Source organism: Pholis gunnellus, assembly GCF_910591455.1.
Source record: "Pholis gunnellus genome assembly, chromosome: 13".
Classification (NCBI taxonomy): Eukaryota; Metazoa; Chordata; class Actinopteri; order Perciformes; family Pholidae; genus Pholis; species Pholis gunnellus.
Window position 1 is genome coordinate 20,034,092 of NC_136540.1, and position 17,781 is coordinate 20,051,872.

General features: G+C 39.5%; 2 protein-coding genes across 2 annotated transcripts; one reads left to right on the forward strand and one right to left on the reverse strand.

The window, feature by feature from the left end:
* Nucleotides 1–702: 702 nt before the first annotated feature.
* On the reverse strand, nucleotides 703–8,229 carry LOC306704716 (vasodilator-stimulated phosphoprotein-like). The gene is made up of 13 exons (XM_079171211.1): nucleotides 8,063–8,229; nucleotides 5,801–5,972; nucleotides 4,971–5,151; nucleotides 4,492–4,540; nucleotides 3,787–4,078; nucleotides 3,468–3,577; nucleotides 3,323–3,371; nucleotides 3,149–3,191; nucleotides 2,858–2,900; nucleotides 2,594–2,683; nucleotides 1,764–1,830; nucleotides 1,310–1,367; nucleotides 703–1,191 (listed from the first exon to the last, which is right to left on the reverse strand). The coding sequence occupies exons 1-13, from the start codon at nucleotides 8,065–8,067 to the stop codon at nucleotides 1,145–1,147; spliced, it is 1,206 nt and encodes a 401-aa protein (XP_079027337.1). The 5' UTR covers nucleotides 8,068–8,229; the 3' UTR covers nucleotides 703–1,144.
* A 3,972-nt stretch (nucleotides 8,230–12,201) lies between these two features.
* On the forward strand, nucleotides 12,202–17,490 carry LOC306705240 (putative transcription factor ovo-like protein 3; the record flags this gene model as incomplete). The annotated part of the gene is made up of 4 exons (XM_079171945.1): nucleotides 12,202–12,301; nucleotides 12,484–12,671; nucleotides 16,228–16,417; nucleotides 17,121–17,490. 4 exons carry the CDS (start codon nucleotides 12,202–12,204, stop codon nucleotides 17,441–17,443), a joined length of 801 nt encoding a protein of 266 aa, XP_079028071.1. The 3' UTR covers nucleotides 17,444–17,490.
* Between the last annotated feature and the right edge of the window lie 291 nt (nucleotides 17,491–17,781).

The window sequence follows — 17,781 nt, forward strand, 5'->3', positions numbered from 1 at the left end:
CCGGCCCGTGAAGGATTTCAGTTTTTTTCTTCTCCATTTCCCTTCCCCATTTATTAAAAAGAGACTTTTGGTTGAAATCTTGATTGACATATATTAGTCCTTATTTTTTTCCAGCTCGGTCAAGCCTCACATTAATAGAATTACAGCGGCATCCATAATCATGTCCAATAATATAGCTTTCTGAAAGGCTCATATTACTTTTTTGCCAAAAATACATCTTATTGATAACATTTTTATGTAGACAAATGTAAAAAGAAACAACAACAATACTTCTTTAGAGGTTTTAGAAGTTATGATTTTAAAATAATCATTTGAAAATGTTTTTGACTGTCCATAATGAATGTTTATCTCTTTGTAAGATATCTGATGCTTGGTTGCCGCTTCTAACAAGTCGGTATCACGCGTTGTGTCTGTGTCGTCAGCGATCAAGAGACTTAGTAGCCGGTTAGGATGGATAAAAGGGATAAATGGCTGAGTTTGACAGTAAGCGCCCAGCTTCACTATGGTACAAATCAAGTCCTCAGTGACAAAAGGAGTCTGCCTCTGTCTGGCCTCACTGACACTGGAGTCTGACTGCTCTCCAGGCTGCAGAATATGTGAATATTTACCGGGGCAACAATTGACGACTGACTTGCATTATTTTGCAAGACTTTTACTTGTAATTTTACAAAGCACAATAATCCTACAGGGTGGAAGCTGGAGTTGTTGTTCTTCCTGTTGCATATAAAGTACTGGGTAATAAGAAATGGTAGTACTGAATTGCCAGAGATATGTTTGAGGTCATTGAGAAACGGTGTCTCCATCACATTTGTCCACCAGAGAACACCGGAAGTTTATTTTTCAGATGTAATATGTCCTTGTTAGTAAATCTTGATACCACAATTGTTTAAAACACAAGAGGCATTCTTATTAAAAAAAGTTTGTGAATGTTACATTTTCATCTAAACATTTTTTATATTGACCAATCTATTGACTTCATCGGATTTGTGTTACTCTTAAATATAAAAATTAGCTTAAAAAATCCAATATTGGTCGGGATTTGTAAAAATAGCCCAATTTCTATTATGTAAAAGAAATTGTCCAGGCATTGCATGATAACACTTTCACATCTATGAATTATTTTCTTGATCCATTCTTCCGTCTTTTAGTCTTCACCTTTTGGCTGTGCACTGTGCAGCTCCTGAATCAGTGCTGGAAGAGAAAAACAGTAATATAGCTAAACACAAAATCATTCTTTTAATATTAATAGTTTATATAAGCTTCATAAATAAACTTAATGTCAATGGACAACATACAAGGTAGAGCTCACCTGTGATAATCTCCTCCTTCACTTTTTGAAGTTCTTTTTTCACTTCTTCAAGAATTTCCTTCAAACACATATGCAAACCAATAAGACCGTGGTATTAAAAAGTTGTTAATTGTCAAATCCTTGATCATAATTACAGTCAATCAGTATTTCAGTAAACAGCTCTATGCAATAACATGGCACATTAGTGGCATCCTGTTGTGCTTTTGATGACATTACTCCCTGTTGCTTGCAAATTCCCGACTGGGAAACACATGCAGAATCTTACATTGTTTTTAGCATCTTTGTTCATTATAAACAAAAGCCACAACATTTTCTGTGCCAAAGAAATTATGTGGTTTTTGATTACTTAAAAGTTGATAATGAACAAGAAAATGAAAAAGTTATAACACAGTCATAACACTTTTTTGTTAGTCTAGCTGCAGGATGGTGTTTTATGATTAAAAGAGCAACCAACCTGTTTGATTCTATCCATCTCACTATTGTTTCCTGCACCATCAGAGTTCATTTTCACCACCTTCATCCTAAAACAGAAAGAACCACGTTTACCCTTGGCCAAAACAGACTTTTTGAGATCAAGATAGAACTTACCAGGAGAAACAGCGTACGTTATTTTAGACAGAAAGTTATTTCAGACAGAAAGAACAACAGGTATTAAAAAATATTATAAGAGTGAGAGAAAGAGGGAGGCAGAACAGCAGCAGTCAGACAGTTAAAACAGTGAATGCAATCAGTGTTTAGCATAGATCTAAATCTAGCTGTCTCGTCTCAACAGCTACTTATACTTCAGCAGGAGCAACCGCATCCTCAAGACAATTGAACAAGTCCGCTTCAGCTAGTTTAATTTCGCTGAAAATCTAAATGTCCTGTTCTGCTCTCAATAGACTGGAGTTAGTGGAATTAGTGGAGCAATGACTAATGACTCATGTAGACGAATAGTAATACTCATACCTGCTCTGATATTCTTACTTCATGGGCAAAACCTCCCCCAGTTTAGTGAAACAGTGAAGTAGAAGACTGTCACCAAAGCAGCTTAGTAACACGTCTCAGTTTCAGTCTCTTGCTACAATTACAGCCTCAGACAGAAACCACCGAATGTCGAATGTTTTATTTGATGTAATGAGTCGTTTGCAAGCAACACAGCACTAACGATAACAGCAGTGATACCAGTGCCGAGCTTGTTTCACTGGCTCATACTGTAGTCAGTATTCAAAGCAGAGATCACTGAGACTGAGACTCAGGATGGGAGAGAACCGTGGCAGGTGGGGACAGAGGGGGGACTGATACCTGGATACTGGGGTAGTGGTGGAGTTAGAGGAAGTAGAGTTGGAGGAGCAGGGGCTGGAGTCCTTCTGATTGTTGGTTACGGATTTGGGCCTGTTTAAAAAAACATGCAGATCCTTTTAGGCAACTGCTAAGATTTTTGAATTTGTATGGATGTCTAAGCGGAGACTGTTATTTAGCACCAAGTATGAGAGGTGCCTGTGGAATGTTATGTAACGTAATGATCAATCATGTGGATAGTGAAAGCTTTATTGATTAGGCTCTTACCTTGGATTGATAGCGGCTTTTTCTTTGGGCTTTCCATCAATTTCTGATGGAATATGATTATATGTATTATTGGCCATAAGATCAAATTAAATGTGATAAATGAGTTAATATATTAAGCATATTTTATTCTAAAGTTGATCCAATGTTTTGGTTGTTGACAAAGAATAAAACAAGAATATATATATAATTTTTTTTCTAAGTATGATTTGGTCTGGCAATGATATGGTACAGTGAAAAGCAATTCATGTGGCTGTAATACAGTCCCGTAGGGCAGAAAGGGACACAACTCACCTCCTGCTCCTGACAGTTTTGATATTGAGGAGTCAGAATCCTCCTGTAGTCATATACAGACATTAACCAAAGTTATCATTGACTCTTATCTTAAATCATGCTGCTCCTTCCACAAATATTACAGAATAATGAGTGCAATAATGAGTCCAAAGAAATCACTGACATGAGACTTACATTGTGAGGTTCTACCGTTTTTGAAGCAGGATTATCAGCAGCTTTCCTTCTATTTAAAATAGTTATACAATAGAAATTCAGAAGTCCCTAGCTTCAGATCATCACAGACATATCTGTCTTACATGTCTTGTTTGTAAGAACTTACCTCCTAGCAAGGATGGCACTCATCTCTCCCATTAGACCACCTCCTCCACCTCCACTTCCACCAGACGAGGGTTCTGGTTTTGGGGATGAGGCTGCTACTGCTCCCTCATCCTGGAAACACCAAAAAAATTCCAGTCACCTTGTTCTCAGAAATATGGTTCATAGATCAATGTACTCAGTCTGTCATTTACTAGAGCATGGAAACCAAAATCACACATCAATTGTGCTACATCTTTGGTACAGTCTAAAGAGCAGAGCAAGTATGCATCATGGTAATTGCATTGGTGGAGTACAAAAAGGTGAAAATGCATGTACCTTACCTTGACTGCTTTACGCAGTTTGGCTCCTGACAGAGCTGCAGCCAGATCGTTTCCACCTCCACTACCTCCACTTCCTCCAGCAGGGGGCGGGGGTGGTGCAGGTGGGACCATGCCCCCAGGAGGAGGAGGTGGTGGAGGGGCAGGTGGGCATGGTCCTGAGGAAGGTGGTGGGAGTGGAGGTGGTACCGGTGGGGCGTGTGGAGCGGCCGGTGGTGCAGGAGGAGCAACAGAGGTCTGCATCTCCCTCTCCAGACGTTCCTTCTCCTGCTGGTCCTGCCTCTGGCACTCTAGTCTGGACAGACATCGTCAGATGGTTCTAATGTTAGTGTTAAAAGCTCTTTCATATTTATGTCTGGCTTACTCCATAGCTGAGTTAAATCTATAGCAGTTTCATTCAGCTCAAGAATAATTAGTTGATTCATTGATTAATCATTTCAAACATTTATGAAGCACAAGAGCCTACAGAGGTTACATACACAGGATCCAGCTTCTTCTGAGCATTATTAGGTTGACTGAATATCTTTGCATTTTTCAATCAAGTTTTGACTGTTGATTGTAAAAAACAAACAATCTGACATCCACTTGGGTGATGGAACATATTTTTCTGAAAATGTTCTAAACAGTTAATTGAAAAAAATCAAGACAGCAATCCTGATGAAAATTAAGATTAGTTGCAGCCTCAGTATTATTTATAATAAACGGTACCTTCTCTGGTGTTCAAGCTCCTGTACAGAGGGTCCCATCTGAGCCGTGCCTGAGCAAAAACATTGTTTTGATAAGTGTGCTGAGTAAAGGCTATTTAAACTAAAAGAAAGCAGTAGATGCAAGCAAGCTTGTAGTCCAGAAAAAAACCGACGAAACTTAAGCCTCAAAATCAATTTGATAGCATACATTCATGGTATACATTGTAGTAGATGTTATTAAGTTCATGGAATTTCTATATGCAAGTACTTTTGATGCGAGTCATTAAGCATATTTGATTTTAGCTTAATGGAAATAATAGAACACTCTTTCAAACATATTGAAAGACATATTGCTTGATTATGGATGTATTTTAAAATGATCTCTCAGTACATACTAGCACAGCCAAAGTAATTTATACTGCGGGACTATCAAACATTTTTTTTAAATTTTAGTCAGAAATGGCTGAGGTGAAAATTGCCCACTTGCATTGCCGTGTTTACCTGTGCCCGCCGGTGCATTGAGAGCCTCTAATGCATGCACCATGGAGTTGGCAAAAAGAGCAGCATCCTCTTTACTGCCAAAGTTCAGCCCCCACACTTGTTTGGAATCCCGCCACTGGTGGAAGGTTGGTGTGGCTTGATTATACTTTATCCCTTTGATTATGGGACAGTTGATTACCACCTGACATGAACAGGAAGCACAGGATAGTGACTGTATTGAGGATTTGAGACTTTGAGGGTCATAGCTTGAATGCCATGTACAATTAAATGCAATTCAGACAAAGGCCAGATGTGAGTTGATTCTAATGTATAATCATTTGTGATGTTTTGATATTTTTCATGCTTGAATTGCATTAGCCTGTAAGGTGTAAGGGCTGTAATGTGACTAAAATCCACCAGGTGGTAATGATACTGTATTGTTCTAAAGGACAACAGGAAATAATTTCCAATCTGAGCTCCAATTCATCAAAAACAACATCCCAGCCAGCCAACAGATCCACTGAGGAGGCCGTCTCCACTGCCCTCCACTCAGCCCACACTCAACTTAGTCTCTGATAGTCAGAATTCACTAAACTGAAATCTGTTCAATGAACAATCCGAAACTCCTGCTACAGTGCCAAGCTACATTGTCTACTTTGTGTGTTTGTTTCATTGTGTTTTAAGGGAAGTGAATTACAGGCAAATTAAGTATTCACAAAGTTCGGTGGGTGTGACCTTCTACCAGAGAGACTATACTATGTGTGTGTACAACGTGAAGGTGACTGTCTGTTTGGCTGTGTCTCTCTGTGTGTGTGTGTGTGTGTGTGTGTGTGTGTACACTTGTCTTGTACCTGCTGGTCGGCCTGCAGTTTGCGGCCCACCACTCTGAAGGTGTTGGCCACAGAGTTGTGATAGATCTGGACGCGGCTGAAGGAAGGACTGTCAGATCCCGCCGGCACCCACCACTTGTTTCCGTCATTGTACAGCATGACTGTCGCCCTCACTTGGCAGATACTGGACTCACTGTGGGACGGAGAAATAATGAGGAAAAGATGATGAGATGCAAAGTACAAGACCAAAGGGTGGAAGGAAGTGAAGAGCAACAAAATAAGTGTATAGTGTGATATGTTGTGTGTAGTAGTAGTAGTATAGATATAGACACCTTAAAGAGGTTCTCCCTGAGATTTCTGGTCACCTGTCCTAAGAAAGTATGAATGGATGGCTTAATAGAATAATGAATAGAACATTTATATTGGCGATTCAAAATGTTTTAAATATGGTCAAGGTGTGGTCAAGGTTAGGCAACAAAAATACAAATATGGATGTAAAATAAAACCTGGTACTGGTCTGGATAGATCGATGACAAGCGTTCAGACATGAAGGCTAAAGGTTCACCAGTTCATCTATTTATTGAACATGAAACACAGGAAAGACCCACTCAACAGGGTGTGTGGCAAACCTTAATACTCTTTTGGTGTAAAACACAATGTCAAGTCCTACAACATAGTGGTAACTAGCCTAGTCACTTTCTTTCTTACATACGTTTTTGTAGACACATTCCTGTTTCTCACAGCAATGTGTCAGCATATTTATATATATATATATACACACACAGAGCACTACTCAACAGCGAGTGTTTTGAAAACAAAACTCTTTCACGGTCGGCTGGTGGAGGATGTATTCTGAGCCTTTACTTAAGTAATACCACAATGTCAAAATATTCTATTGCAAGTAAAAGTCTTAAAAGCATTAAAAATTACCTGTAAAAGTAAGGAAGTATCAAAGAAAATGTATTCAATATGCAGCAGAAAGGCTGCTGTCAGTGATAAATTCTACAAATTATATAAATATATATAATAATATATATAATCTATATATAAATATAAAAAATAAAACGATTGTTGCCGATACATATTAGCAGCCACAATTTAGCTTATTTTAATAAATTATATATAACATAATCTGAAATAATACATTATTTCTTTGAAAAGTGCAATGTAAAAGATCTGGCCAGAATCTGAGTTTTACTACTGTCAACAGGCAAGCATTCTTGCCCGGCTGTTAGTTAGTTGGCCCAATTTCTTTTGGGGCACCATGTTCATGTAGACGGCTGTAGCTTAGAGGTGGAGCGGGTCGTCATCAATCGGAAGATTGTCATTTCGATCCCCGGCTACTCCAGTCTATGTGTCCTTGGGCAACAATCGCTCCCGAAGCTGTGTTCGATGTATGCATGTGGGTGAATGATGACCTACTATACTATATGTACTAATGTACATATAGTATAGTAGGTCTTACCACGTTACACATTTGAACCGGTTTGAAACTGCATGTTTTGTGTTAAAAGAATCTCAGTACTGAAGTACAGAACCTCAGTACATGTACATTCAACCCCTGTAAAATTACGAGACATAGGTATTCACATTTTTTTGTCTATGACTGCATTAAAACGATCTCTGGGGTTCTATTTACACATTTGGCATCGGATATGCCAGTGCAATCAGGCCTTTGTAAGACTTAAATGTATTTATATTGAATCATTTTGATTGTTTTCAGGAAAAAGTAAAGAAATAGAAAATAGAGGTATATTTGCAGTAGTAGGCTACCCAAGATACTTATTTCTATACTCTATGAATCATTAGGACAATTTCAGTCTTCTTGTTTTTGCAAGGTTTGTAACCTGTGGGAACAATTTACTTCCTGCAGAAACGGTTGTCATGTTTTGACCACTTCCTGTGCTCAGCACAATGCTACCTAATATGGACTGCATATCTTACCTGTCAGCGATATAAACCAACTTCTCAAAAGCTTTTTTAGGATTTAATTATCTACTCTGTACACAGGAAATACAGATAATCCATCTCTGATATTTCAATTTTATATGTGACAACTGTAGAAACAGAACAGCTGCTATGAGTTCCAGACATACAGCAGGAAATGGATCAGAACTAGACAGATTGTTTAGCAAGGTCAAATGTACAGCTGATAGAAAGCAGTATCCTACTATTCTACATATTTTCACTTATTTAAGCATGAGACAGTCAAAGTTATGTTGGAGAAAAAGTAGAGAGTAGAGAGTAGACTAACATTATCACTGTTATTAAAGAATGACTCACCCCATATTCCAGCTGTACTCAGTATTTTTAGCAATCTGCTTCTTCTCATCAACTTGAATCCCCCCTCTCACAAGTACATTTGTTGTCTATTCAATCAAACCTGCTGTCATTCTTGCACACCTCTAATGCTCTCTCTCATGACATTGTTTAGCACCAACCACTTGCACTTCTGCCTTTATATTCTCATTTCCTAGACAGGTTTTTTTTCTCTCTTCCTGTTCTCGTCTCCTTCACTCGTTCTTTTAAATTCTTATTTTCACACCTCCCTCTTTTGCTGTTTCTCTTTGGCATAGCTCTGATTTCTGTCTGCTTTCTTCCTTTCCTTCATTCAGTTTTGTTTGTGTGGGGAGGAATATCTTTTAGTACAAGTGGTTCCCTGCTGAATCTGTGTGTGTGTGTGTGTTGGGGGGTGAAGGACGACAAGATTCACTGCATTTGCACTCTAGTCATGAGTCTTGTTCACATAAATATTTAGACTACTTCAGATAAAGAGTTGGAGGCGTCACATGCGGTGGTTCAGTAAAACTCTCCATGTCATTGTGTTTCTTGGCTCAAAAAAATATTACTGTATTAGTTACAATATACAACAGCAGTAGTAAAGAGTTTTATTTTACTGAAGGGAAGCCACAGCAAAATGTTCTGAGTCATCTCTAAAAGAAGGAACTGCCAAACTATTAAAGTAGCTCACTGTTGATGTTTTTTATGAATACTGAAAAAGTTTTCAGCCATTATGGTTTTTGTGTAATTAAATGGAAATCACAGAATCATTTGCATATGCTATCAAATGCATTGGACTTGATGTTCATGTTAGTCTATAACAAAGTTATCCCTCAGGCTCTGTCACAGCACTACTAACCAGTGCTTCATTTCCTTCTAATGCTACGATAGCTATACAAGAACTGTGAATTTCATTATTTCTGCCTCCAAAGGACTGAATAAACATGAGTTCAGAGGAATGAGGAACACATTTTTATAAAATAACAATGCTATTTGGCATGTTTTTAAACATATTATATATCAAACGCCAGATGTGTTATATTTATATATATATATCTGCACAACATACAGTAATATTATGTTTCCTTGTGCAGAACAGAAAAGTTTCCTTTGCATAAACAAACTCTAAAACATCTGGTATGAACTGCCAGAGGTATATCTTTGCTGTTGGGGATGTATTTGAATATGTAACCATAGTGTTTGTGCGTGTTAACATGTAACTTTGGGTGCCTGTGTGTGTGTGTGTGTGTGTGTGTGTGTGAGAGAGTGTGAAAATAACTTGACATCTTGTTAAACTAGCTATGTCCCTTTAATAGCCATCACTAGCCACATCTAAATGTTGTTCATTTCCTCTTACAGCTCACAATCTCTCTGCTGTTCCTCATTCTCTTAATGTCTCTATACCAGGCTACACAATTCTGAGCATAATATCACTAGATATCACGTTAATACATTACAAACTATGCAATTATACAAAAGTGAACACATTCCTTATCAATATTTCCCTGTTTGCACTGTAAATATAATAGCCTTACCCAGAGCGGTAACACTTTATAATAACTACACGCTATGAAGCATTAGTTAAGTATGTGTAAACACTTAATTTATAATTTATAAAGCATTGTATACAAACAAACAGTTATAAATGTTTTAGTCTTGATTAATAAGCTCGTCTACTGTGTGTTTCATGATTGTGTTTTCATACAAACCAATTATTAAGGAGTTGTAGATGATTAATAACATCATTTATAAAGTGTTAGTAAATTATTAAGAACTTATTTAGATGTACATTATTCATGCATTTGTAATATATATAATGCTTCATTTACAAATGGGGAATCCATCATTTATAAAGTATGAAAACACAATCATGAAACACATAATAGACGAGCGTATTAATCAAGACTAAAACATTTATAATTGTTGTTATGAATTGCATACTAATGAGTGTTAATGATAAGTGTAAATGATAAATTAAGTGATTATAATAACTACACACTATGAAGCATTAGTTAAAGTGTTACTAGGGCTTTTAGTTTTGTGGATGATATACCTCTGAGAAAGCTTCTTATCTGAGTTCAATAAGCAGTTTGTCGAAGCCAGCCTTAGGAGGATTGAGCCAGTGATACAACAGCTATTGAAAAACAGTTTAATCAAAATTCATGAGAAGAGAAGGTCCAATGTAATTTATAAAGTCTTGGACAATGTGCCTGCTGTGTACACACATTCATTCATGTGTGTGCAGCTCGGAGAGTGGGTGGAGAGTGGGATTAGGTCATCGACCCATCTAGAGGACATTCTGTGTTGCCTCCCACCCTCAACATGAACATATACATGCATGCTCAACTTGCATCTAGTTCACACTCACCAGGACAGTGATTTCTTTTTTTTTTGTTGCCATTTTCCCCTTTTTTGGACAGTTTGACAGTGAAGAGGCAGGCTGGAAATGTGTAAGAAGGGGTATGACATGTCGAGCTAATTAAAAGCACAGTAATAAATAAAACAGATAAGGCAAGCGCGACACACTGGGAATTCTCATTCCCCAAAATATGAAGGAAATCTGGGTGATTCAAATAACTTGATTTTCTCATTCAGATCTGCCGAGCCTGATTTCAGAGAACCAAACCCCTGATATGTTTTTACAAAAAGCTTGAAATTAGACAGGTGACAGGGCCACACTAGCACAAAGAAATGCTGAAGCTACCTTTTTACCATTTCATTTCCATGCTGCAGCACACAGGCTGCTGTTTTGCATACAGTTAGAGTGCAGCTCCGGAGGGCAACAACACACAGTACAGACAACAGTCTTAGCAGGCCTTTTAGGAAATGGTAACACTACATACCATATCATCACACAGTATTAAGAGATGTATTATCAAGAGGCACATTTAATTACCTCATCTAAAGACATACACAAATTAATTTTGTAAATATTATGAACTGTTAATTATAATGTGATGTTGGAAGACCCATATACAGTGAACTACAAAAAGAGACTTCCCCAGTGAGCTTTGAACAGCACTTTAAAGGAGCAACTGTGTTTATTTTTTATATTATTTACTGTCCATATTGTACTGAATGGCACAGCTGAAATATGGGACATACATTGGCTAAATACAGCAGTAAGGCAGGGCAGAAGTGTGTTTATCCTACCGTACAGTTTGTACATGATCCTCCTGATGTTCTTGGAGTGACCTCTATTGCTATTTGCATGATGGGTTTAGTCTCGAGCTGCATTTGTATTTGCCATGCAGAGTCCAGTAAAATAAGATGCATGCAGTTCATTTTCCTCCGAAGCATGCACTGACTGTGTAGACAATTAGACATGGTTGTGGAGTTTTCTTTCAAAATGTGTTGTTCATTGGCAGAACTTTTCAATGGAAATAAAAGTAATACATCCATCAATCCCTCCGTTTTCTATACCACCCTTTTCAGTTCAGCCTATCCCAGCATGCACTGGGCCAGTGGCAGGGAACAACACATCAAGGTGGAAAGTACCATCATGTATTTGCAATCATGTAAAGAACACTGCCAACTGACAGCAAGTACTTAAATGTACTGTGTGAATGATCTTTGTGCGATTTTTTAAAGCCTTGTAATCCCACCAAACAATTGCAACAGAAAGAGGCTAAAAAGAGAAAGGGCTGATTTACCTAGCAGTTAAGGCTGTGGCTCCTCTGTACTTGCTCCTGTTACTCAAACCGTGCCCTTTGTCTAGGACCAGGGCTTGGTCCGGGGCTAACATTTGCATGCCAAGGGCCACTTGAATGCGAAGCTCTCTGGATTCTCACTCCCTGAAATGCAAAACCAGTGGGGACCAGTTAAAATGGCGCATGCGCACATCAACACAGGTGTACATAAGTCAAAATACTGAGCCTCTCACCCCCCTTTCTCTAGAGATCCAAACCTTCCAACTCTTCCCAGAGAGTGTTATGGAAATTAGCACTGTGATTTTGCTGATATACTTTACCTGCAGGTTGTTGACTGATGAGGCTTGGATGTAAGGATTGGAGGTAAGGTGATATCTAGATTGGTCCACACAACTAAAAGTGGTGGGGCTGCAAGGATCAGAGGTTGAGTGTGAGATATAAGATCAACAGAAGTAGAAGAAAAAGAGAACTAAGACGGATAGAATTCAAAGGATGCCGAGGTCTTTCCTTGTGAAAAAGAAACGTGGGGCATGTGGAGCATGGCAATGGAAAGAGCCAGAACAGCTTGAGTGGAAAGAAGATAATACACTAGGTAAGAAAGTATCTTCAAATAGCTTTTTCAACTGTCAAAAGTAAGCAGTGACAGCCAAGTTAGTTTATTCCTCTTGAGCTGTCTCATTCATTTTTATATGTATGTATGAATTTTGATGTAATTAATTTGACCATGTTAATTCACTTATTAAGCAAACAATTGTTTCCTTTTATGCCCTAAAGTTAATGAAATGTCTATGGAGCAGACACCCTGCTGTCCTGACACCCAACAGCCTTCAACTGTGGCTCAGTCAGTCGTCACCTTAGGATGTGGGACAGCAGGAATGAGAGTGTCAGTACCTTTGGCAGGATCAGGAGGACCAGGGGCTGACAACAGGCTTGACTGGTCCACAGTTATGCTCCGGGGCTCCGTATACCATCCCACTACACTGGGACTTCACAAAGCAAAGGTTATAGGTCCCATTTTCTTGTTAAGTGTAGTGTCATTCTTATAATATGAGCAAGTTGACTGGGCTTCCATATGTATGCTCACCCTACCTACTTTTTTATTGTGTATTGATGAGTGTCATAACTGGCATAAGCTAGTGACGGCTGTGAATAGAGCAGCTGACACACTGGAAAGAAAGCTGACTGGAGGAGATGGACTGGACAGGAAAATATGGGCTGGCAATCCATGGCTGGATGGCAAAAAGCCCGGCTATTGACCTTGGGACGAAATTCCCAACAAGCAGGGAGAGCACTTCGGTGGAAGCCATAAAATATAGAGGAAACACAACTGGAGATAGAGTTTAAATAAGTGTTAAGTCTAGCTTCAGGTTAGTAACCAAAGTTCACGAAGTTAACAACATCCTTGCTACTAAAAAGAAAGCAGGAAGTAGCACTGAACGGCAGGAGAGAGGGGACAGTAGGCAGCCAAGGAAAGACAGCAGTGATGGGCAGACACCCAAAATAGAATGGCCTAGGGCTAAAATGAAGGGCATATGGGCAACTGTTTATTCAGGTGCTGAAAGGGACAATTCAAAATAAGTCAGAGAAGATGAGGGATTTAATCTATGAATATGGCATGGATTTAGAGTAGGCAAATGGTAGTTTTAGAGGTAGTAAAGTCAAGGTAGTAACTGGAGATTGACTGACTCGTTGGACAGTGAAGGCAACTCTGGAGGCAGTGGAGTAGGGCTACAAATAGCAGGACAGAGGGCTTGAATCTGCTGCAGAATGACGTTAAAGCTAAATTGGCAATTTTAAAGAAAGCAGAAAGCCTTTAAAAAGCAAAAGAAAAAAGGAAGGCGCTATGGATGCTGTTTTGCTAAGGAATTATTCAGTAAGGACTTGTGGAACTCTGAAAGAGGGAGTTAGAGGCTTACTTAGTAAATCTGCATCCAGATAAAGATTGTGACAGGGAGTTAGCATCAGCACTTAATAACTCACTATTGGGGTAAGAGGCTATCCAACGGATGTTTCAGCCCTCACTTTGAAAGAGGGTAATTGTGAAAGAAATGGTAATTTGGTGAGCATTGTCAGCATCAGCCGATCCTGACGGCATACCTTGATCTGATGGTGTGCCCTATAAGCTATAAAAATCTTCTGGATGTGTTGTGATTTTTAGGGAAACGTATTAGGGTGTCATGGAGGAAGCAGCTTAAATGCCTAGGTCTTGGCAAATGGTGGGAGGAATCTTTAATCCAAAACAGAAAGATTCTGTTGATATGGGACAATTTAGGCCCATCTGTCTTCCCAATGTAGAAGGTAAGATTTACTTTAGTGTAGTGGTACAGAGATTGTCTAGTTACCTAGAAAGGAATAAGCTAAATGCAGTGGCGGGCCGTGGATTTTATACCTGGGCCTTCAGTGCTGTTCTCCACTTCTAATAACCTCATTATGACGTCACAGCTACGGGTTATTATTTGTTTCGTGTAAAAGCCGCATATTCACATAACACTGCAACATTTGACAAATGAAATAAAATGTGCAGATACATGAATACGAGCATGACGGGACGCTGCGTCCAAAACGGACAATATAGTCCAAATCAATGTAACACAATGACAAACTCACAAGAGCAGTCGCATATATTCATATGACAACAAAGCAACAAATCAATCCAGCAGACCTGCAGCGGATCCACGCATTCCACCACACGAGCACGAGCCATTCAAATACTATTCATAAAAACGCCACGATAGACAAATGAACAGTAGAGGTAAACAAACGAAGCTTCTAGTTCACTTACCAAATGCTGTATATGCTGACAAAGAGTTTAATCCCAGTACATCAGTTCCAGTAAGAGGTCCAACCGGATCCGCCGCCGGTCGGTTGTCCGTGGTCCGCCGCTGTTCGGTCGTCGTCGTTCGGTTGTCTTCCGCTGCCGGTCGCTTGTCCGTTTTCCGCCGCAGTTCGGTGGTCGCCTTCGACCGCGTTCGGTGGTCGTCTTCGGCCATGGACCGGCGAAGGGCCGAGTTGTAGATCCACTCGAGTCTCTCCAAAAGTACCGACGCTCAGTTAAAATGAAACACATTCCCAGCCATAACATGTGCAACGCTTCTGACAATGCATACAAATCCTTTTCCTGGCTGGTCAGGGCTGCTAGCTGTGGGGTCGTTTCTTACTATGTCCAGTTTGTTCAGAAATGTCCTTCTTGAGAAAAGCGTTCCCAGTAACTCCGCCACTAAATCCGTTTCTCCTCCTTCCGCCATTTCATATTAAAAAAACAAAGCTAGGTAAAATGTCTTTCAAATATTTCCACTTGAACTCTGTCTGCTACAAAGCTCTGCTAGCAATCATGTTTCGCGGGCACATAGTCACGTGCCCGCCCACTGACCAATCACAGCACACTCTGCACCTTTCTGGCAGAGAGGCATCTGGACTCTGAGCTGACGTAACTAGGCCTGCAAACTGCTCTGGTGGGGCCATGAATCCCAAACTAAAGATCTGATTGGTTGAATCAACAATATCGTCCCCATTCAATTTAAACTGCACATGGCAGCACTGGGTGAGTCTGCAGGCTGGGGCCTCTCTTCTTACTAGAGACACAGAGGTGAAATCTGATTGGATAAAAGCTCTACTTAAAACAAGCTGCACTGGAAGCAGAGCAACTGAGGAGCACAGTAGCTGTGCAATGAGAAAATAAGATAATGGGAAAAATATTTTTATAAATTATAATACATAAAAGAAAAAATTAAATGTATTTAAGAAAAAATATTAAATTATAAAATAGCTATAACTTTGTGATTCTGTTTAGGCCAGCAGAGAAGGCTTTGCAGGCCCTGACGGCCCGCCACTGGCTAAATGACACCCCAGTGCAGAATGCTGGAATACCAGGATTTTCTGCATGTCATGATATAGCATCAAATTCAGTCAGCAAAGTGGGAATGAAGAGGCTTGCATGTGGAATTCTTAGATAATAGCCAATACATTTTGTTCCGTTCCACGTAGTGTACTGTGAATGTACTGTGAATAGAGTACTTCAAAGTATCAGACATAGTCAAAGGGCAAATTCTGGAATATTTTTATTCAGACATTCAGATATGTTTCTAAACTACAAAGTTTAGACCTACAGCGGGACAGCAGTTGGATATAGGCATCACAATGCTACACAAAGGGTCGTCTTTAAATCAGAGGATCTGCGGTTCGATCCCCGGTCCGCTAGTCCATGTCGATGAGCCACAGTTGCCCGCAGTAGGCTGTGTCTAGCTGCCGAGTTAAGGCAGCTTCAAACAACATAAGGCCACAGTTAGAGAATGGTGTTGCCTGTCAGAGGGCACAGCCTGATATCCACTGCAGGCTGTAATAGGACAAAGCGTAATAGGTCAAACATAATTTAATATGAATACTGGGCTTACATAATGCTTGGCACATAGTGTGGATTGATAATTATTTAGACAAGAAATTGTTCCTTGTAAGTGAAAAATCCTAATGCTGATGCCTTACCCATATTGTCATATTCATCAAGAACTTTTGTCTTTCCAGCCCCGTCCCCGTTCCTCCCCCGGATCAGGTGACTTTGTGTGCTCAGTGTGCCACAAGATATTCCCTCTGCAGCGCATGCTGACTCGACACCTGAAGTGCCACAGCTTGGTGAAGAGACATCCTTGTCGATTTTGTGGCAAAGGATTTAACGATACCTTCGACCTCAAGAGGCATATGCGAACACACACAGGTCACGAATGAACTTCACACACACACACACACAGTCTATGAGAAAAAAAACAAAGACATTTTACTGGGACACTACAGAAAATTCCATGAATTCATATTATAGATGGTAGCACTATCACTGTGTAAAAATGTGGCTACAATTCAGCAAATTGACCATGCACGGTCCAGCCATATATATTAGTTTAGACCTATAATGCGTTATTTTTCCAACAATCATTAACTAAATAAAGCTGTAATTCACAGAGTTGGATGTGAAAACAAACAGCTGTCATGCTCTCCTCAAACCTACTAGCTCCATTGAAAAACACAGCAATTTTACATTGCAGACTGTTACTTCTTTCAAAGTCGACATAAACAAAATAAAACTCCTGATGGTGATTTTTTTTTTCACATTTATATAAATCGTAATTTATTTATGTGTGCATTGGAATGTATTTGTGAATCGTTCTGCGTGCATTTGTGAGTCAAATTTATTTGTAAATCCTTCTGTGTGCATTTATAAATCAAATATATTTGTGGATTGTTCTGTGCGCATTTGTGAATCTTTCTGTTTGCATTTGTGAGTCTTTCTGTGTGCATTTGCAATTATTGAGACTGATCTGACCCCATAGTAGAAGGATCCTTCCTTGACATTGACAAAACACCCTGCGATCCACACAAACACGCACAAGAAAAAAAACTTGTTTTGTCTCTCCCTGCTGCAGGTATCCGTCCCTACAAGTGTGACCTATGTGAGAAAGCCTTCACACAGCGCTGCTCTTTGGAGTCCCATATGAGGAAGATTCACAGCGTTCACCAACAGTATGCCTACCGCCAAAGACGCTCTAAGATCTTCGTGTGTGAGGATTGTGGTTACACCTCAAGCCGCCCTGATGAGTACTTCCTCCATGTGAGACAGTGCCACCCCGGCAGTCCTGCCCTCCGCAGGTACTACCGCCGCCAGGCCCATGAGAACAGCAGCTTTGCTCCAGCAGGCAGAAAACTCAACCCATATTTGTTGTACTCAACCCCTGCATACTACATGTAGGGCTCTTTCCAATTTTGAACTACATCTGTTCCATATAAAAGAAAAGACCATGGTCATGGTTTTGGTCTTCATTCATAAGTTTGTGTTGTTAACGATAGCTTTAAATGCAAAATACTTTTTTTTCCTGGACTATGTTTGCTGTTATAATAAAAGTGAAGGATAAAAAATTCTTTATATTTTTATTGTGTTATTAACATATTCAATATTTTTGTTCAAACTCGGTTAATTGTTCAGGACATTCCCATTCAAATCAACGCAGCTGGATGGTCCGAGTGGTGACTACACTGTTGTATACCAGTGTAGCATTTATTGTGGTATTAGCAAGATAGCTAGATAGC

What these genes read in the sequence shown, in the direction of transcription:
- LOC306704716 (XM_079171211.1), bottom strand. An exon ending in GAGCTTGAACACCAGAGAAG is followed by an intron (nt 4,079 to 4,491) that starts GTACCGTTTATT and finishes ATGTCTGTCCAG; the next exon opens with ACTAGAGTGCCAGAGGCAGG. An exon ending in GAAGGAGGAGATTATCACAG is followed by an intron (nt 1,192 to 1,309) that starts GTGAGCTCTACC and finishes TTTCTCTTCCAG; the next exon opens with CACTGATTCAGGAGCTGCAC.